The following is a 19,191-nucleotide window of genomic DNA, read 5'->3' as shown; positions in this document are numbered from 1 at the left end:
ACTCTAAATAATGATAGTTTTTTTGAAACTCCAGCAGTGTTTTTGGTTGATTAAAATCGTAAGTAATGTATTTGTTAAGTTCTTTCGAAAGCTCTCTGAGTTGCCAAAAAATTCAATTGATAGTTACGCGGTATTGTAGTATCACCAAAGATGTCTTGATAACATAGCTTTAAGTTACAAATCTTAAACGATTGTAAATGGAAACAAATAAATAAAAAAAATGAAAATAAATATTGATATCTGCTGAAAACATATTTGTCTCGTAATTCTTCTGGATTAACATTAATTGCATATATTATTTAATAAGAAATTTTGTTAAAATGAAATAAAATAGAAATATTACAAAATTTTATGTAGGGTCTAAACCCTACCTAAAATTTTGTCATTAGTGATATAATTTCTTTTTTATCATTAGTGATATAATTTCTTAGAAAAAACATTACCAAGTCGAAATAATATCCTTAGCATTGCCAGAAATCATTTACAATTTATTAAATTAAAACACATGATGAATCTTTACAACATACATTATTATATCTAAATGAGAATACGATAGTACTGTTTTTTGTCTCACCGTAAATTGGATTTTGACTGGCAAAAATTACTGTTAATATTAATTAGTTATTTAACTACGCTACAAATTTAACTCATAAAATAAATAAATATATTTAGTAGTAAATAAATATATTATAAAAATATTACATAGTTCACAAATCAATTTTTCCATTAGAAAGTAGGTAGTGCTTTATATGCATATCTATGTATTATGTGAGACAAAATAGATAATTTTCAAAGTTGTGTATTTTTAGAAGGTATTTGGCAAATTATTGATATGCGCAATAGACAAAAAGCGTTGTTAATTGATCATACCAAGGTAAACTATCATTTTAAACAAAAAATAGAAGAAAACATAACCCTAGACATGGAATCTCTAAAATCGACATTCCCTATGTAAAGTACTCTAAACTGCATTGTTAACAATCTGAGATTTTTCATTATTATGTAATTATATTATGATCTTTATAAAGATAAAGATCGTGATATAATAACGGAAAATCTCTATAGAAACATAAAAAACAATCAATATATGTTAAGATGCATAATTGAACGTAGTCATACAGAAAGCAGCCAGCCATATAAAAGTGTAACTGAGATAATGGCACTTTTAAGAAATGTGTGAATTATCAAATCTACACAACAGTTGGAATGTTTTGACTTTAACAAATGATAAACAATGAATACATAAGTTTTTTTTTTCATATTACAAACAAGAATCTAATTATGTATATGACCAGTTTTAATGATTTTTAAATAAAAATAAGATTTTTCCAGTGATGTGTGTGTTTTCTGCAAATTGAGAAATACCTTTTTTGTGATCGACACTACTTTCAGAAGGTGATTATTATAGTTTTTTGTGTGAAAGCGGTCTGGCTGTTTTTAGAAGAACATAGAATTGACCTTACTGCACCCGATTACATCAATATATAATTTTTTCAAAATTGTGGACTGGCTGCTTTCTGCATAACTACGTTCAATTATAATTAAAGATGTATGTATACAATTAAGATACAAATTTTTCACTAAAAAACTTGACTGTTTTGAATATTAAAAACAATAGTTTACCAAGAAGAGGTCGAAATATTTTATTTATAATAAAGTTAAAATCATCATCTTTGATAATGGACATGGAATTATGTTCATTAGTGTTATGGGAATGTTGTTGCGGTTACATGTCTTCAGCGCGTTTAGATATCTCACTTCCTCTTTACTTTATAGTATTAGGAAAAGGGAGAGAGAGTTATTGTACCGTTGAACGTAAAGAAACAAAAGTTTGATAACTGATTTAGAAAGACTTGTCTAGTTATTAAAATCTGTGGATTATTTACCCTAAAAATACATTAATAATATTACGATCTAAAATAGTAGGCAACAATAAAACCTAAACACTAATCTATACAGACTACTTACCAAAAATTAAATACAGCCTAAATATGAATATATTATTCAAACTTACATGTACATATGGGTATTTCAGTATCTCATGACTAAAGACCGGGTTATATGCAACATAAAAAGGTTGAAATATGCATGCAAATACAGTAAAACTCCAACTATCTGGATTAACGAGTGCTAGAAATTATCCGAATATGCGGATATGCAGATATCCTAATAATTGGATTAAACATTAAATCTGTGGCTTGGATCTGGAAGGGCCAATGTCAGATTTCATATTTTTCTTGTCACCATTTTGTATAGAGGGTCGATGTCAATTAAAAAACTTGTATATTTAACATTTTTACTGCACGCATGTATGTGTTGTAATGTTTTTTATTAATATTTGTTATCAAAGACGTCAAACAGTTCATTATAGCGCCACAACATGGCTAAATAATTACTATCCTGTAATATTACGATTTAGGACATTGGCCCTTATAAATCCTAGCCATAAAAATTAAAAATAAAATAAGATCACTCTTTTATTGCTTTTTAAATAATACAGCGAATTAGAATCACATTTAAAACTTACTTAAACATGTCCAGCAAAGTTAATTTCTTTGATTAAGGAACTTTTTTATTTGTTATTGTAACATATCCTTTATTTTTTATTACCAGATTACGGTCCAGATATTTGGAAATCTGGATGGCTGGAGTACGAATATACAGAATTCTACTGTGTGCATGAAAAATATGCAATAATGTTTTTTAAATTACAGCTATTTTTTTATTGGATAAAGTTTAAACAATCTTTATTTTCATTAATGCTAACAATAATGTATTCATTTAAATTTTCCATTGTAAGGTTGTACCTCCCATTGAATTGATAAGTCAAAATATCTTTATAAATTTAAAAATGAACGTTCCACGTCCACCGAGGTTACCGGGCGTCGCTTGAACTTCGGTGCAATATTAGCTCAGCAAAATTTCACCAATAGGTACCATTAATAAAAATATTAATTTGACATAAAGGTTCGAAGCCAGTTGTTTTGTAAAATGTTTTAAAACTTTTCTCTAAGTTTACAACAATTAATCGTGTTATTTAACAATTATGTTTAGACTAAAGTTGTGGTTGCTAAAACCCATAAAAAAATCCAAAATATGCAAACACATTGCGTATAATCCGGTTTTTACTCATGACACTTGATCCTTATTAAATAATCCATGTGAAAATATTCAAAAATTATTGTGGATCGGGTGCATTTTTGGCATAACCTAATTCACGTAAAACTCTTTTAATGTCTCTGTAGACAGTGGGGTCCTCAATGGTCCCGGGAAGTTTGACGGTCTTACTCGTCGCCAAGTCTGCCATTGACTTCCGTAACGTCTTTCCAGACCTGGTCCTCGGAAGATTTGGAACAGCCGCAGCTTTGTGAAATGATGCTATGGGACCGATTAGTTCTCTCACCATGCAAATCAACTCGCGCGCAATCTCCGACTCGTTTCTCAATGCATCTGGAATTAAATTATTTGTTAAATAACATTTTGATATTAGACAACTACTAAATGACCTATGACAGATGACTTACCATTTTGAAACAAACACAATTGTGTACAATTCAATGATATATTACCTCTATGGTACAATTGAACTTTATTTCTATCAACCACAAAGTAGTCACATAAGACACATGTAAAGTAATAGCAAACCATGTCATACATATACTAAATTAAATGTTTAATTATGTTCATTTTTACTTTAGATTATTTGTATGAGTTTTGTAAAACTTTAACTAATTTAAACATTATATTTTAAGCGTTGTCAGGCCAAATGTCAAAAATATAAACTGGTAAACCTTATACAAAATTGAAATACATAGAACATTAGATCTTAAAATAAAAATAACCCACTTATGAAACAGAAGCACTGTGAATAATATTTTGAATTTGTCCAAATGTTTTTTACTGTGCATGAATAATACATACAATATAGTACATCGGAAATTATTTTTACACTGTGGATACATTCCATGCAACCTGTAAAGGTATACCCAAAAAAGAACAATAATAATCAATTCGGGATTTAAAAAAAAGAACAAATTGTATCCTATTTATAGTACCTTAACATACTTTATACGGGAAAGGTAGTTCTACCCACGCACCCGACTGGTGCTTATCGGCGGGAAGGGTAGAAATACCCACTAAGCCAGCTCCACTTTAAAGGCGGGAAAGGTAGATATACACTGATCTGCATGAAAATCGGCCCTGACACCATTCCTGCTGATTCTCATGTAAAATGATCTCCTGAATCCTAATATGACCCCGGTTTTCCCCATCACCCACCATTTTCAGTGGATTCCCCCCCACCTATTTTGACCCCCCCTCCTATTTCGATCCACAGCCTGGACCATCAAGTGATACGTCCACTGATGATAAAGAATGTTCAGCTGATTCAGCTCATCGACAACCCCACCTCAATTATTCTTCTAAAATAATTCTTTTCATCCCTCCAAATCAAATTCATTGCCATAAAATTATTATCAAAAAGTGACACAAATAGGAGGAGCCCCATAAATGAGGAAAACAGGGGTTATATTCGGATCCAAGAGGTCATTTTACGAATCAGCAGGAGTGGTGTCAGGGCTGGAAATTTTTTTTTTTCATCCGAGTATTTTATGTCAATGCATCAAAGATGCTCCAAATTACACATCTATATAAAATAAAATAAGCTGTTGTTTCATTTATGTACACACATACTCTTGCACAACTCGTATGAGAGACATGAGAGCTTGTACGTAAGATGATTTATTTAGTAAATGAGTTGATAAATTATATTCGTCTTCTTTTCACAAGTTTTTATTATATAATTGATATAAAAATATGTTTTTAGGAGTTTACTAAAAAATCCTTATTTTTAAAATTAAATAGTTGTACTCTTAATAGTTGATACTAATTGTATGGCTAGGGGGTGAAATCCAGTTCTTTTCTGCAAACATTTGGACAAACTCAAAATATTGTTGAGATTTGAAAAAGTGTACACATTTATTTTAATTGATGTTTACTCACTAGGTCGCATGACGAAAAGGCAAAGTGGTATTTCTCCCTTGGTACATTCGGGTACACCGATCACAGTAGCGTCTGCCACGTCGGGATGTCCCAATACTACATCTTCCAGAGCACTGGTGGATAAGCGATGACCGGCTACGTTGATAACATCGTCGTCTCTTGCTGTCACATAAATATGGCCATACTCGTCTGCATAGCCGGCATCCATTGTATCATAGTAGCCCTGACACAAGAAAGTAATAAAAGTAATGTAAATTATATTGTAATTAATTACATTTGATTGAAATTCATAGCAACAGAGAGGGACATTTTAGAGAAGGAATATTTAATTCTAAAGTAGTTAATATTGTTTAATTTCAAGGAGACAGGTACGATGTATTAGAAAAAAGTGAAGAAAAATATGCAGTTCTAAAAATATATAATAATGACAGTAGTCATTACTCACGGGGTATTTAGAAAAGTAAACTTGTCGGAAGCGATCATCAGCAAGGTATAAAGTAGAGGCTGTACCAGGAGGAAGGGGGAGTCGCACTGCTATTCTGCCAAGTTCATTTGGGTCTGCTCGACTTCCATCCAATCGAAGAATCTGAACTAAAATATTAAATTATGTATTATAATTATTATATTATGATAAATATATATTCCCCTAAACGGCTTTAAAAAAAGGCAGCCAGTAACCCAAACAAACTCATTGTACAATGTCAAAATTGTTATAATTTACAACATGGCGTTTATTTTTTAGTAAGTATAAGTATAGTATTTTACTTAGAAACTGAATAATAAATCAAAAACTGATTCAAATATAGTATTGATTTATTTTGCTTCTATACTTCTTTAAGTCTATACTTGACAGAGTAAACATTTCCATCTTCAAGTCTTTGATGGATTTGATCATGCCGTGTCTTTCTCGGTCTTTTTTCTTGTATGTGGGCACCGCCAAGGAGGCTCGAGTCCTCAGACGCGATGCGATGAGCAAGCTACTGTCCACTCGATCAACATGTCCAAACCAACCCAGCACCCCTTCCCATATTTTGTCAATAATGCTTGTCTCAGCTTTGCATACTGCGTGGATCTCAACATTTTTGCACCTATCATATGAGCCCATTGCAGGTGAAATGAACCAAACGACAAAATTGACAAACTTTTGTATTCAAAGTTTTGTATATTTGCCTATTTTTTTACTAATTGGTTTTGATATTTTTTAATAACATGTGTGTTTTGTAATAAAGAACCAAGAAAAATGGTTTTTGTATTATACGAATTACAGAAATGTAATATAAGCAATGAATTTACTGTCAGTTCACATCATTATATTGTTTGAACAATCATGCCTGAGAGATTGCATTTTGACAGCGTTCAGCTTACTTTCATCTATGTTTATTCACTTCCGATGAGATCTTGAAGCGATGTGTTGAAATAATAAAATAAAGTATTTACCATCATATCCTGGAACCGGCATTCCTGCTGAAAACTTTGGAGGTTTTATGTTTCCGTGACCGAGGCCTAAACATGTGGCTGTTATAGCGTGTCCAGTTTCTGTTTGCCACCAGTGGTTTAATATTGGAACGTTGAAAACTTTTTCAGCCCAACTCTAGAATAAAAAAAATATGATTACAGATTTACTAAGTAACCAAATATTATTATTGATTGAATAGTTCTGTTTTATTCCGTGGATTTATCAGATGGAACGTTGTAAAACAAATATACCTACCGACTAAAAAACCAACTATTATTTTTGTTACATATTTTAAGCAAGTGGCCCTATACTTTTAAAAATAATAAATAGATAATGCATCATAAGTTGAGGCAAACACACATACTAAAATGTTCGTAAGACCACGAACATAACTGTATAATATTATAATATCCTTAACACTTTAGCAGATTGATCATTGAATTTATAATTATCGAAATAATTGTTGTGCGTGCATTAGAAGATCAATGAATGTAAAGGTCTGTATGGAATAACAGATAAATGTGGCGTTCTATCTTATCTGCCTACTCCTACAGAGAAACGGCGTGATAGTTTGATTTTTTAATAGCGTTGTACTATTATTTCTTATTTATTTTATTTCTTTCGTCTTTTTCCACATCTACTCCTAAATGGAGCATGTGGACATCACCAGAAGCCTTCAGGAGACCCTATCACTATCACTAGTCAACACTCTCGCCTTCTTCCATGTCAATCCCGCGTACCTCAGTTCCGCCGAAAGGTTGTCATCGACGGGCTTCCGAGACAGAGGGCCTTCAGAGGTCCGTCCTCAGACTTAAATGTTAGCTATGAAATCGTACCTCTTATGACTAATATTCTCTCGCACTTACTCTCAAAATACAGAAGTTTTGAGTTTTGGTAACATGCTATTACACAATATAAAGTTGAATTCATTGAATAATAGCAGTATATAATAAATGGAACCTCCTAGGTTGTACAATTTGATTGAGAAGCAAACCATGCCTCTTTGATCAAAACTCGTGTTTCTCTTAGGTAAATTATGGTACATTTAAATAACACTTTGTGAATAGGAACAACTGTACTCCACTTTATGAGAAAACATACCTTAGTCTCATCATCACAGTGTTCACCAGCTACAAAGACATTCCTCAGAGTCTTTGTTGAATATTTTCTGCTAAATCTCATTTCAGGATCCTCCCGTTTGATAACCCGGAAGGCAGTCGGAATTGTAAATATGGCATTGACTTGGTGCTGATGAATGATTCTGAAATCAAAAAAATTGTTACAGTTTTCGTATTTAAAAAAAGTGTTAAAATCGTTAGTTGGATGCCAAACCATAAAGAAAACAGGTTTTGAAATATTTTAGTCCACCAAAGTAGGTGCTTTTTACGCTGCGCAGAAGTTTTATAATTGTATTCACAATATTTTAACGACCATTGAAAAGTGAAAAATGAATGAATTTTTTTAGTAAATGAAAAACTTTAAATTGCTCCCCTGAAAGTTTTAACAAAAGGCAGTTAAAATAGTTAATTTATGTTATGTTTTTGTTCTTTTATTGTGCGTTTTATAATATAAATAATATAGGTATGCATGAATTGAACATTAACATAAATACATAGTGTTTAAAACTGTCTGAACATTTTGTTATTTTTTCTGTATTTTCTCACATATGAAAATATTAAAAAAGTGTATTGTTAAGTGTTCTCAGCACAGGTAACCCCAGTGAGGTCACATCATTTTTATTATTAATCATTGTTAATAATGTGAAAAAAAAGGATAAATAAATAAATAGTTCTGCATCCACCTGACGAAATATACTATTCCTTCTGTTCTCTAATGAATTTATTTATATTAGAAATTTATATTATTTATTTATATAATTTATCAGTATTTAAAAAGTTAAAAATAAGTAGTGACTAAAACTAAAAATGGGTTCTCTCGCTACTAGATCGAAGAGATAGTCCGTGTTGTGATAAAGGTTGGAAGAGTTTTCTCAGATAAACAGGCGAAGTGGGATTATCTAAAATATTGTGAAGAAGTTATAGAATGTGAATGTTTCTTCTATGCCTGATACGATAGATGAGCCTTTCTGAAGAATGTCATCAAAATTTTATGATTCTTCTGCGTTCTTCGATGCCATAACTCTAGCCCCTCTTTCTTAATGCATACATAGAGTAGTGTAAGTGAGACATCTAGATGTGTTTACTTTTTTTTTTTTGCACCACATGCCAAAAGGCCCAATTATGGTGATGAATTACAGTACAGAACGTACAGGCTTGAGAAAAATCATATTTTGATTTTTGTGTTCTCACATTTTGTGTTGAATCGAACCCGGAACCTTCCGTGCATAACCGCAACTACATTCTCAAAACACAGATGAACGTTGCGCTTCAAGTTCGTAGTTTATAATAGTTTTAGGTTTTTGTAATATTAAGGATCGAAATCATTAGATATTTAAAATCTAAATTGATATTGAATATACATGAACATAAGTGTTATAGTTAGTAAAAACTTGCTAAATTAAATGATCACATTACATTATAAAAGTTTCTTCATCTTTAAACAATCTAGTAATACCTGAAGTACTGTCCAGGGTCTGGCGTCCTGTCTGGCTTTCCCTCATACATTACAGATGTGATGCCATAGAGCAGCGGCCCGTAGCAGATATAGGAATGGCCAACTACCCAGCCTAGGTCTGATGCTGACCACCAAACGTCTCCGTCCCTCATTCCATAAATGGCACTCATTGTCCAAGCAAGAGTTGCTATGTGCCCTCCGACAGGACGCTGGATTCCTTTTGGCTTGTCTAAAAATTAATGTTGTCAATTAAAATAAACAGCAACCACTGAGACACTCCGCAAGTTTGAGGTTTCTGAGTTTTTATTATCTATAGGATGACGATTATTATCGTCATCCTATAGATAATAAAGGTCCGGTTTCCTATTGGAAACCGGACCTTTTGCTTACGTGGGGTTCATTGTCCATTGATCGATGGCACACACCCGTGCTAAATAATTTCACCTGAAATATAAAGTCATGACTTCAAGAAGAAACTCAGCGTTTTCAATTGAATTCAATACATGATATTCTGCAAAACACGAGATCAACATCCAGCAGTACATTAACGTTCCTACCATGGAGAAATAAACAACAAAAGAACGCGGTCTATAAAGAGACCAGTTAGCACCAGTCAGCCCAGCCAGACCGAAGACTCAGCTCAACGCAGTCACTCAATTCCAGCATGTAGTTCAAGTGCAGCCAGTTCAACTCCTCATCGCCGTAACACTCGCGCGATATAATAAATTATTTATTTTATTTATTTTATTTTATTTATTTTATTTATTTCGAATACAAACAGATGTACAGGTTAAATGAATATTTAAAAAAAAAAAAATTTATATAAAATGTATACATAGTAGGGCCTGCCATCCAATTATATGTATTCACTAAATACTACTGTAATAAAGCGACGACGGCTTGAAGTTTAAACTATATAAATAATAATATACTATATATTAAAATAAGATAAATATGGACAAAACAAGGAGATAGTGGAAAGGAAAAGAAGGAAATTGATAAGGAGTGGTAAAGGATGATTGAAGGAAAGTGAGAGTGGAAAATTGCATTTATTTATTCATTGCATTTATTCGCCTTGTAATAAATACGCATTTTACATCAACCACCTCGTGTCTTCTGTCAATCTCTAACTGGGGTAGGAGCCCCACCAACCCTCCGCAACCTTAATCGGACACTTATTTATAGTGCAATTAACGAAATTACTATCATATAAAAAATATTACAAAATTAAGAAAGGGATGGGGGAGTAAATGGACAGCGAAAGAACGGATAAAAAGATTTACAATGCAAATGTTGATGGATGCAGATAAGAGAAATACCAAGTAAGATATGGTGAAGTGCAAAAAATCGGCTTTCATGTTTTAGAAAATGCATGAATTCAAAGGAAGTGAGATGTGTATGTAAAAATAGGGTGCTGTTTGTGGGCAGAGTGTAGAGGTGGGGAAAGAGGGTTATCATCGTTATCATCATCATCTCCTTTCCGCACCCTGTGGTGCAAAGGACACTTCATTGGTAATCCAAATGCAGCGTCGTTCGGATATCTGTTACATGAAGGTAAGGTGATCAGTCTTACAGTTAGCAGGAGCATGTCCAGGAATAATAAAATATTGCAGTTCAAAAAACTTTGTAAATCAATATTTCAAGCCCACATCAGGAATTGAATCGAAGACCTCAAGAATGGAAGGCGAACACATCAAACACTACATAACAAGGCGGACTTATCTCCACTCGATTTCCTTAGTCGGGATTTTTACCTGAGAGCAGCCATCGAGTCGACAGCGATTGTCTAGGGTTCTGGTTCTTTTTCACACACAGAACTTATAAAAAAGAGAAATACTCAAATTTTTAGACCATTTCCCAAAAGTCGTAAATAACTTGTGCTCGAAAAATGGAAAAAGAGTTGTGGTAGAGTGGGATTTGAGCCTCGGACCTTTGGCCCGTGAGTCCACAAAACTACCACGGAACCACAACTCGGTTCGTTATCCGTCTGGAAGCAGAAAAAAAGGCAAACAGGATAAAACAATCGTTTGTTGTTGTTATCCTTATGGCGGCCTCGGCGTGTATGAACAGGGGTCAGAAGATCCATCCTGCAGTGGCTTGAAAAAGCGTGTTATCAAAACTCCTTAGGCGTTGTCTTTGTTCACCCATCAAGCCGTGATCCTTTCGGAGAAACTGCAATACCTAAGTAGTATTAAAGTAATTAATTTTATCTACCTGTCGTCCCGGAGGTGTAGAGAATGTAGAGGGGCTCATTGGCCTCCACGGGAACACAAGGGTGGGGCTCCATAAGAAGAGCGTCCTGCCAATCCCAGTCCATGCCCTGGATGAGCTCACAGGACATGACTTTCCTCCGCTGGAATATAATGCAGCGAGCAGGTTGGTGCTCTGAAGCTGATAAAGCCTCATCCAGGATATCTTTGTATCTGAAATATTTCGGTAAATAAGATTATCTATAAATATATTCTCCAAGTCATTTAAATTTTGTCAGAACATAACATATATCCTATATTACGAATTATAATGTAAAATATAATAAAAAATTCTCAAAACTATTCTCGCGACTATATTAATACATATTACTTATCTCTTCGCCGCGTTGTACGTGCAACATAGGTAATAAGTAAAAAGGTCAACACATCTTTAAAACTATTCAATTCAAATTTTATAATTTTCGATGAACGTTTATTTGACCACCCGTTCTTACAGTTTTAGCTTACGGAAATTGAATTACTGGCATACAATTCGCCCCGTATAAGCAGATAAAGTTTGTACGGGAAGAAATTATTAAAATTGACCCTTTGTTTTATTTGTGTAATGCAACAACACCAGACGGGTCTCTGTTTGAAAGAATATTATAATAGGCAGATCATTTCACCTGGTAGGATAGTGGAGTGGACGGTATAAGATAATGATAAAAGGAATTAGTTACCTGACGATTTTGTTCGGTTCAACTCCACAACTGGCTGCTATGATTACCTTAGGCTCAGCGTGCTCAATACGAGCACACAATTCCCGAGCAGCAAATCCTAAAATAACAATAATCGTTGTAAATTGACGTTTTCTGCGTCTGAGTGGATGAAAAACGTAGCTTTATGTAAATAGAACCAGAAATTAGAACTCTGGATGACCGTTTTTGATTCGATGGCTTTTCTCACGTAAAAGTCCCGAAAAATAAATTCGAATTCAGCCCGCCTTGGAGGGATTGAAATTTATTGCATCAGAGAGGGAAAGCGCGTTTGCCAAACATATTCGAGGTCCTAGTTTTGATTTCTGACAGAGTGGACTTTAAATATTGGTTTTAAAGGTGGTTCTGCATTGCAAAATTCAATAAAATGTATCTGTATTGAACTGGATACACAAGACATCACCTTACCGTCCATGCTTTTTAAAAATGATTTTAGTGTGAGTTGCTTATTTTTTGCCTGGATTATTATGTATGTGTGGTTCAGATTCCATGATCGACGACTCACACGTGCTAAATCATTACACCTGAAATAGGGCGATGACCGATGAAGTAAGTATTTTTGTTTTTGTATCGAATGTAATACAAGATATTATACAAGTCAAACAGTATTGCTCATAAAGACGACAGCACCGTACTGCAGTACATTAAACATCGTTCCTACCATGGAGATATGAAGAACAAAATAACGTAGTTTGTAAAGAGACCACGGTGCGTGGTGACGCCCAGTCAGCCCAACAAATCAGTTCAACGCAGTAACTCAGTGCCAGCATGTAGTCCAAGTGCAGTTACTTCAACACCTCATCGCCGTAACACTCGCGCGACATAATTCAATTAATTATTTATTCGCCATGTAATAAATACGCACTAAACAGCAACCTCGTGTCTTCTGCCAATCCCTAACTGGGGTAGCAGCTCCAACCCACAACAACCTAATCCTTCATGTACGAGGCTTATATTTACTGGAAAAGGTATGTTCCTTCTAATTACTCTAACTGTAGCGTGAGGATCTGGTGGGATAATCGGCTGTGACCTTGTTAAATAACTTCTCCGCAGTTGCTTTGAAAAAAAAAACCACAAATAACTCATGCAAGAGAAGCCGGAATATTGACAGACATCAACATACATTTCGTTCCCTTTGAGAGTTTTCGGCATTTTGTGTCCTATTTTGATTTATTTTAACAATTATCTTTACTATTTTTGCCTTATATGATTATATTATATTACCTCACGCGATAAGTCCTTATGACTCATTACTGTTACGATATTTTCTAGGTCCTCATTCAGACTTCCGCATCGCGCCTCTAGCTGCATTCGCCCTAAGCTAAAAATGGGACAATGCATAAAAAAATGAGGGACATTTTGGGGTGTCTTCATGGTCCATCTAACAAAAATGATCGAGATATGCTGCAATTAGAGAGCCAATCAGTGCTATATGCACCACTTGGCGTCGATAAAATGACGATCAATAATGAAGACAAAATATTAACCTATTTGCCTTAACTCAATAAAGAAAGTTGACGTTATGTAATACTTTAGGATTTCAAAACATATTTCATTAATTTTATTTCAAAATTTGAAGATTGAACGTCTTAAAATAATTAACTAAAGAGAATCACGGCCAAAACATTATTTTATCCACTTCCCATTTTTTTGTTTAAATAACAGCCGATTTTTAATTGAAAAAATGAAAAATTGGTAGAGGGTTCTACCCTTTGGCCGATTTTATACGATCGTAAAAATTCACACGACGCACACGATTTTTTTTTATTATTTGTTTTTTATTTTTATTTCCTTAATGGCGAGCAAACGCATTAACCAGTACATCACGAGGCCGACAAATCTCTGATCAATTTCCTTTAACAGAGTTTTTACCTGAGGGTAGCCACTAAATAATTAAAATAACATAAGTGCTTGAGCATAGTGGCGAAGTGTTTGCGGATAGGTGCGGGTACGGTGAACTCAAACATATGGTAAACAAGTGCGGTGTCCATAGTGAGCGCGCGGGCGTGGTAAACCACCGCGTACCGCACCCTCAAACAATGAATTTTTTTTTTGTAAACTTTTTTTGTAAACCGATAAGTAAATAAAAAATGTTTAAAAAACTATGACGCTATAATGAAGGTATGTCAATTTAGTGCGTAGATATGTGTACCGTGGCGTACGTGTCTCCCTGGTAAATGTCGATGTGCCTAACCAAAACTTGAAGGTAGAGGGTCGGTAGTGTATCTTCGTAATCGCTCGAGAAAATTTGTCTTCAAATACACAGTAATGTTGAAGGTATGACGTCCTCAACTTCCTATTGTTATCGCGGCCCTGGTAACAGTAACCGTATTTATCATCGGTAAAATTATTCAAAGTAATTACCTCCAAAGACGACAGAGTGAACCGCACCCAGGCGAACTGTGGCCAGCATTGCCACAATGGCTTCAGGAATAAGGGGCATATACACCAGGACGCGGTCTCCTCTCTGTACCCCGAGGGCTGCCAGCGCCCCCGCCAGACGGGACACCTAGTAACAGAACAAAGTCAGACCAAACTAAAGATATCGAGTTATGATCGATCCGCCAGGAGAGATGTTTTACAGGAGATTATTTTTTCTTTTTTATTGAAAAGCCGATCATTTAACTCTTGTATACTGTCAGTACTTGTGGTGCGAATCTTGGCACCTTACTAAAACTCAAAACATTAATTTTTAGAGTCCGAAAACGGTCGCAGCTGCCTCCTATAGCAGGCGTTTTGAGGATGTGGTGGTGGACCTGCTTTGGACACACGCTGCGCATGCCTCGGGAGAATCTAAACCCAAGTTGCCTCTTCTTTAAACCAAAGATACCAGTCTCGAAGATGTCACGAAAGCGATGAAACCAAGTCACTGGATATTCCAAATTTGTAGATTAAAGTATCACTCGTCTTTTATTTCTATAATAAATTACAATGAACTTCCATCAAGAATTTTCACTAACAAACTTAAACATTGTGTCAATTACTTATCATTTTATTGTCGATAAAGTTTTTAAACGCTTACGTTTACCATCGCTTTATTTTATTACAATAATTAAGTGAACACATGTTATTGGATGGCAGGCCTTACTATTTAAATATATTTTTGAATAGTCTCTAAGTATAAACATTTAACCTGTACATGTGTTTGTATTCTAAATAAATAAAACAAACATAATCACTTTACAAGTCACAGCGAAAGCATTTTACAAACAAATTAGTTTCATGATTGACATGTTGAATCTTGATAACTTCCTGGAGGGTAGAATCCAATTGTTGAGAAAAAAATCGTTTATTGTATATTTTTAATGTATACTCGTACATAAGCGTCACCTTGAAGTTATGTTATTTTTTCAAACAAAATAAAAAATATGCTATACAAGTAAATAGGCAATTCGACAAAGTAGGTAATTGTTAACGGAAAACTCTAAATCAGAAACGAAGGGCGTAAATATTAATGTATTAAGGTAAGGCAGGCCCCTAAATTTATTAAACATCTATAAAATTAATTCTTTCGGTTCGAGGACGCGCAGGCCCATCTGTCGCACAAGAATAATACAAAAGATCCATTGTTGTATGATTTCTTCCCGTAAAAACTTTATCTCCTTATACGAGGCTAATTGCCATCCCAGCAATGTAGTCCCTGTAAGCTAAAACTGTAAAAACGGATATTCAAATAAATGTTCAAATAGAAAAAGTCAAGACTGAAATAAAATAGTTTGATAGGTGTGTTGGCCCTTTTTACTTAGTACCCTACATTACACATCCAATGTGGCGAAATATAAATAATAATTATTTTTAAGGTTATAATAGTAGACGAGCTGGATTATAATTCTCTGTATATTTGTATTATAATTACAATATTAACCTCTGAATTTAATTTTTAAATGAGTTAGGAGAATATTTTTCGCTTACTTTATTATTATTAGATTCTCAATAAATGAAATCATTTTTTACATTGCGAAAATAATTCAATTGTATCCTAAATGACATAACATTTATGTTTTATTTCTATCATCATTATGGATAACTAATATGGCGCATCCGAAATCCTAATTAACCGAGGTCTCTTTTTTTACCCCATGTTTCATATGTATGACATTGTTGAATAAATTTTATTGTTGTTTTTATTTTATTCATCCCCTTAGTTATTTTATGTATTAAAATTGCGACATTATATTTAGTTTGTTGCTCTACTGTGAGCAAGCCGATTTCTTTGTGCATTCTTTCTACATTAGAATATATATTTCTTTTGAGTATAATTCTCATCGCCTGATTTTGAAGAATTTGTATATTTTTAATTTCTCCTTCATTACTTAAAAAAATAATGGAAGAGCAGTAATCTATGTGAGGACATATTATTGTTTTATATATAAGAATACTAATTTTTATATCTATTACATTTCGCAACCTTCCCATGAATTAATTTTTAAAAATAACAATTTTGTTACATACTATACCGGCCGGGATGTGATACTTTACATTATAAAAGAAGTCGCATCCTCGGAGGAGCACTGGTTAAACCTGAGTATTTTAAAGAGCTCGCCCCCTGCCTATTAGCCCGATACTTTACACATTTGGGCTTGCAGGGGGAGATTTAGCAAAATAAGAACTCTCGCCTTTTATACAGTAACCTGGCTCTTTAAAGACCTGGGATTGGAGGGTGAGAAGTATTCATGTGAACCCGTCACAATTAATCTTCACAGGTCGCAGTGACGTCGAGAGCTTGTATAGCACTGACCCCACCTTTCAGAATAAGAATACCGGCCGGGACCGATTTGTACCTTTTATATACCTTTTCAAAGCATTTTTTAACAGCCATTGTCCCCCTAGACCGCCTCAACGCTTCTTAATTTTCTCTGGGCCTTCTACCGTCCCCCGACAGCCTTGGCGCCCTTAGAGTGGTGTTATCGTTCACTTTGAGAAAGACTGATGTAAATATTTTGAGATTCCAAAACCCATTTTCACAAAAAATAAAAGGTGAAAAGACCTAGGCGTGGACGTAGAGTTTGAGACATTCAACTTTCAGTGAAAATAAAATGCCCAGTAAAAATAAATATAGTGCAAATGAAAATCTGAAAAATTAAAAAGAACATAAAAAAAAACCATTACAAAAAATGAAAATACATTTAGTCAGCCTTATGCACGAGTGCTGTTTCATTCATACATTACTTTATAGGTTACTTGCATCCATGCCCGATTCTGAACTTTATACGAGTAAAATACTTCCGAATAATCACTTATGAAAGGAGGCCGTTTTCGAGAAGCCATTGTTTGTATTTGACGTTAGGGTCATTGTATTATATCCAAGCTGGTTTTGTAACGCTAAACAATGGATATTTTTCGTTTAAGTCATAATAAAAATGAATTCTAAAATCTATGTTATAATCTGGTTGCTAACGCCACCCATTTAAATATTTTTAATAAACACTAAATTATTGGATAAAACGTCAGTAAGTCCGCAACACTAGCCACGGAACCACAACCCAATCCAAATAATATAGTAAAACATAACAAAAGAGATTTCAACGATAATTTTATCAAAATCATTATTTAAATTTAACGAGTAGGAGTATTTCACTCTCAGGTAAAAATCCTGCAAAAGGAAACCGATTGGAGATAATCCGGTATCATAGTGTACTGGTTATTGCGTTTGCCAGGCATTAAATAAATAAATAATTGAAAAACCATAAATATCGATCCACCGTTTTGTGTTTGATAAAAAAATGATAATGCCGCGTAGATTTTTGCCGTGGTGTGAAATGGGCCAATTCTGCGATATTACGCATGGACTCATGGTTTGCATGTGCACAGCGGCCCAATCTCTGTAAATGTACCTACGGTAGTACTCAGTAAAAAATAAATTAAATAAAAGCGTAGACTATGAAACGACACATTTCAGATTAAAAAGTTGCATACCGCGACTCAGTACAAATCCTAAGTACACAAGGTTACATTAATTCTTATACTAATTACATCAAAGTGATGTATTTTGAGATGCGATCTGAAACGTCGGAAAAGAGTGCAAACGATGCAAGGCACAATAACGCAGTAATATTGATATTGCTTATAATGTATGTGGTTCTTATATTTCCAAATTATGACTTATCTGCACGTTTTCACAAACTCATTAACCTTGAAAAAAGAAGAACATTAATAAACCTCACTTTCCTCTACAAAATTATTAACAGTCTTGCTGATTCGTCCCAGCTCCTAAATAAAATTCAAATTAACTGTCCATCACGTGCCCTACGAAATCACCCAACCTTTCGAATACCTAGCGTCAATACGAACTATTGTCAGAATTCGTTTTTACATAGATCGTGTTCAACTTTTAACAGCTTTTTTAACCATATAGATATCTATCATACAGGATTACAATTATTTAAAAATAGTGTATTGAAAGCTTTTGAATTAAACTCCCGTTGATCCCTTTTTCTCTTTACATCATTTCACATTACATACATTAATATAGTTAATTTTAATCAAATTTTTCTACTGAAATTTGTATTACTGCTAAAATCGCTTTATTGAAATTTTATCAACTACCTTTGGTTTAAAATCTTCTCCTTATATTGCTTTTTCTAAATTTAAATATTACTTGCTATACCTGTTATTCTTTCTTTTTTCTTTGCTGCATTGACATGTTTTTATACTTTTAAACTACTTCTAATTACTTATATTGTATGTGTATATAAAATCAATATATTGCTGCTCTTACTATGTGGCATTAATTTTGAAGGTGTTTTTAAATTGACTTAAATTTATTTTCTTATTTGAAGATTCTTTAAAGATTCGTCTCATCGTTTCTTTGAATCCCTTACAATATGTATGTGTATATTTATGTTTTTCCTTTTGAAAAAAAAAAAAAATATTTTTACATCTGAGCATGTTTTTCATTCTTTATTTTAATTTTTAACTTTTATTTACTTTTACAAATTTTCTTCCTTTTTTTAAATAACTTCTATTTATGTTTTTATTCCTTCTCTTTTTTGTACTTTAATTAATAATCTTACATATAATTACTTTGTAATATTGAAACTTCACTGGTCCATTAGAGTTAAGTCTAACTGTGTAAAATATAAAACTTAGTAACTGTACTGTATGTTTCCTAAATAAAAGAAAATAAATAAAAAAAATAAAAAAAGTAGATCATACATACAAGGTTTTCATTTCACAAGTTGAGTTTGGTATTTGG

The 19,191-nt window shown here is 33.5% G+C and overlaps 1 protein-coding gene across 1 annotated transcript in view; it reads right to left on the bottom strand.

The window, feature by feature from the left end:
* Nucleotides 1-2,231: 2,231 nt before the first annotated feature.
* Nucleotides 2,232-19,191, bottom strand: part of LOC148283328 (acyl-CoA synthetase short-chain family member 3, mitochondrial) — a 57,855-nt gene continuing 40,895 nt past the window's right edge. The window contains exons 4-12 of the mRNA XM_088223698.1: nucleotides 14,361-14,505; nucleotides 11,961-12,057; nucleotides 11,246-11,454; nucleotides 9,032-9,260; nucleotides 7,559-7,718; nucleotides 6,439-6,592; nucleotides 5,447-5,592; nucleotides 5,002-5,224; nucleotides 2,232-3,450 (exon numbers count right to left, since the gene is read on the bottom strand). Coding sequence (XP_088079824.1) covers nucleotides 3,179-3,450; nucleotides 5,002-5,224; nucleotides 5,447-5,592; nucleotides 6,439-6,592; nucleotides 7,559-7,718; nucleotides 9,032-9,260; nucleotides 11,246-11,454; nucleotides 11,961-12,057; nucleotides 14,361-14,505 — 1,635 coding nt within the window. The 3' untranslated portion in view covers nucleotides 2,232-3,178. The remainder of the gene's footprint in view (nucleotides 3,451-5,001; nucleotides 5,225-5,446; nucleotides 5,593-6,438; nucleotides 6,593-7,558; nucleotides 7,719-9,031; nucleotides 9,261-11,245; nucleotides 11,455-11,960; nucleotides 12,058-14,360; nucleotides 14,506-19,191) is intronic.

The sequence above is a fragment of the Micrasema longulum genome, unplaced genomic scaffold, assembly GCF_059751315.1.
Source record: "Micrasema longulum isolate JH-2025_06_02 unplaced genomic scaffold, ASM5975131v1 h1tg000248l, whole genome shotgun sequence".
In the NCBI taxonomy this organism is placed as follows: domain Eukaryota; kingdom Metazoa; phylum Arthropoda; class Insecta; order Trichoptera; family Brachycentridae; genus Micrasema; species Micrasema longulum.
This window is presented reverse-complemented; position numbering and strand designations above follow the sequence as displayed.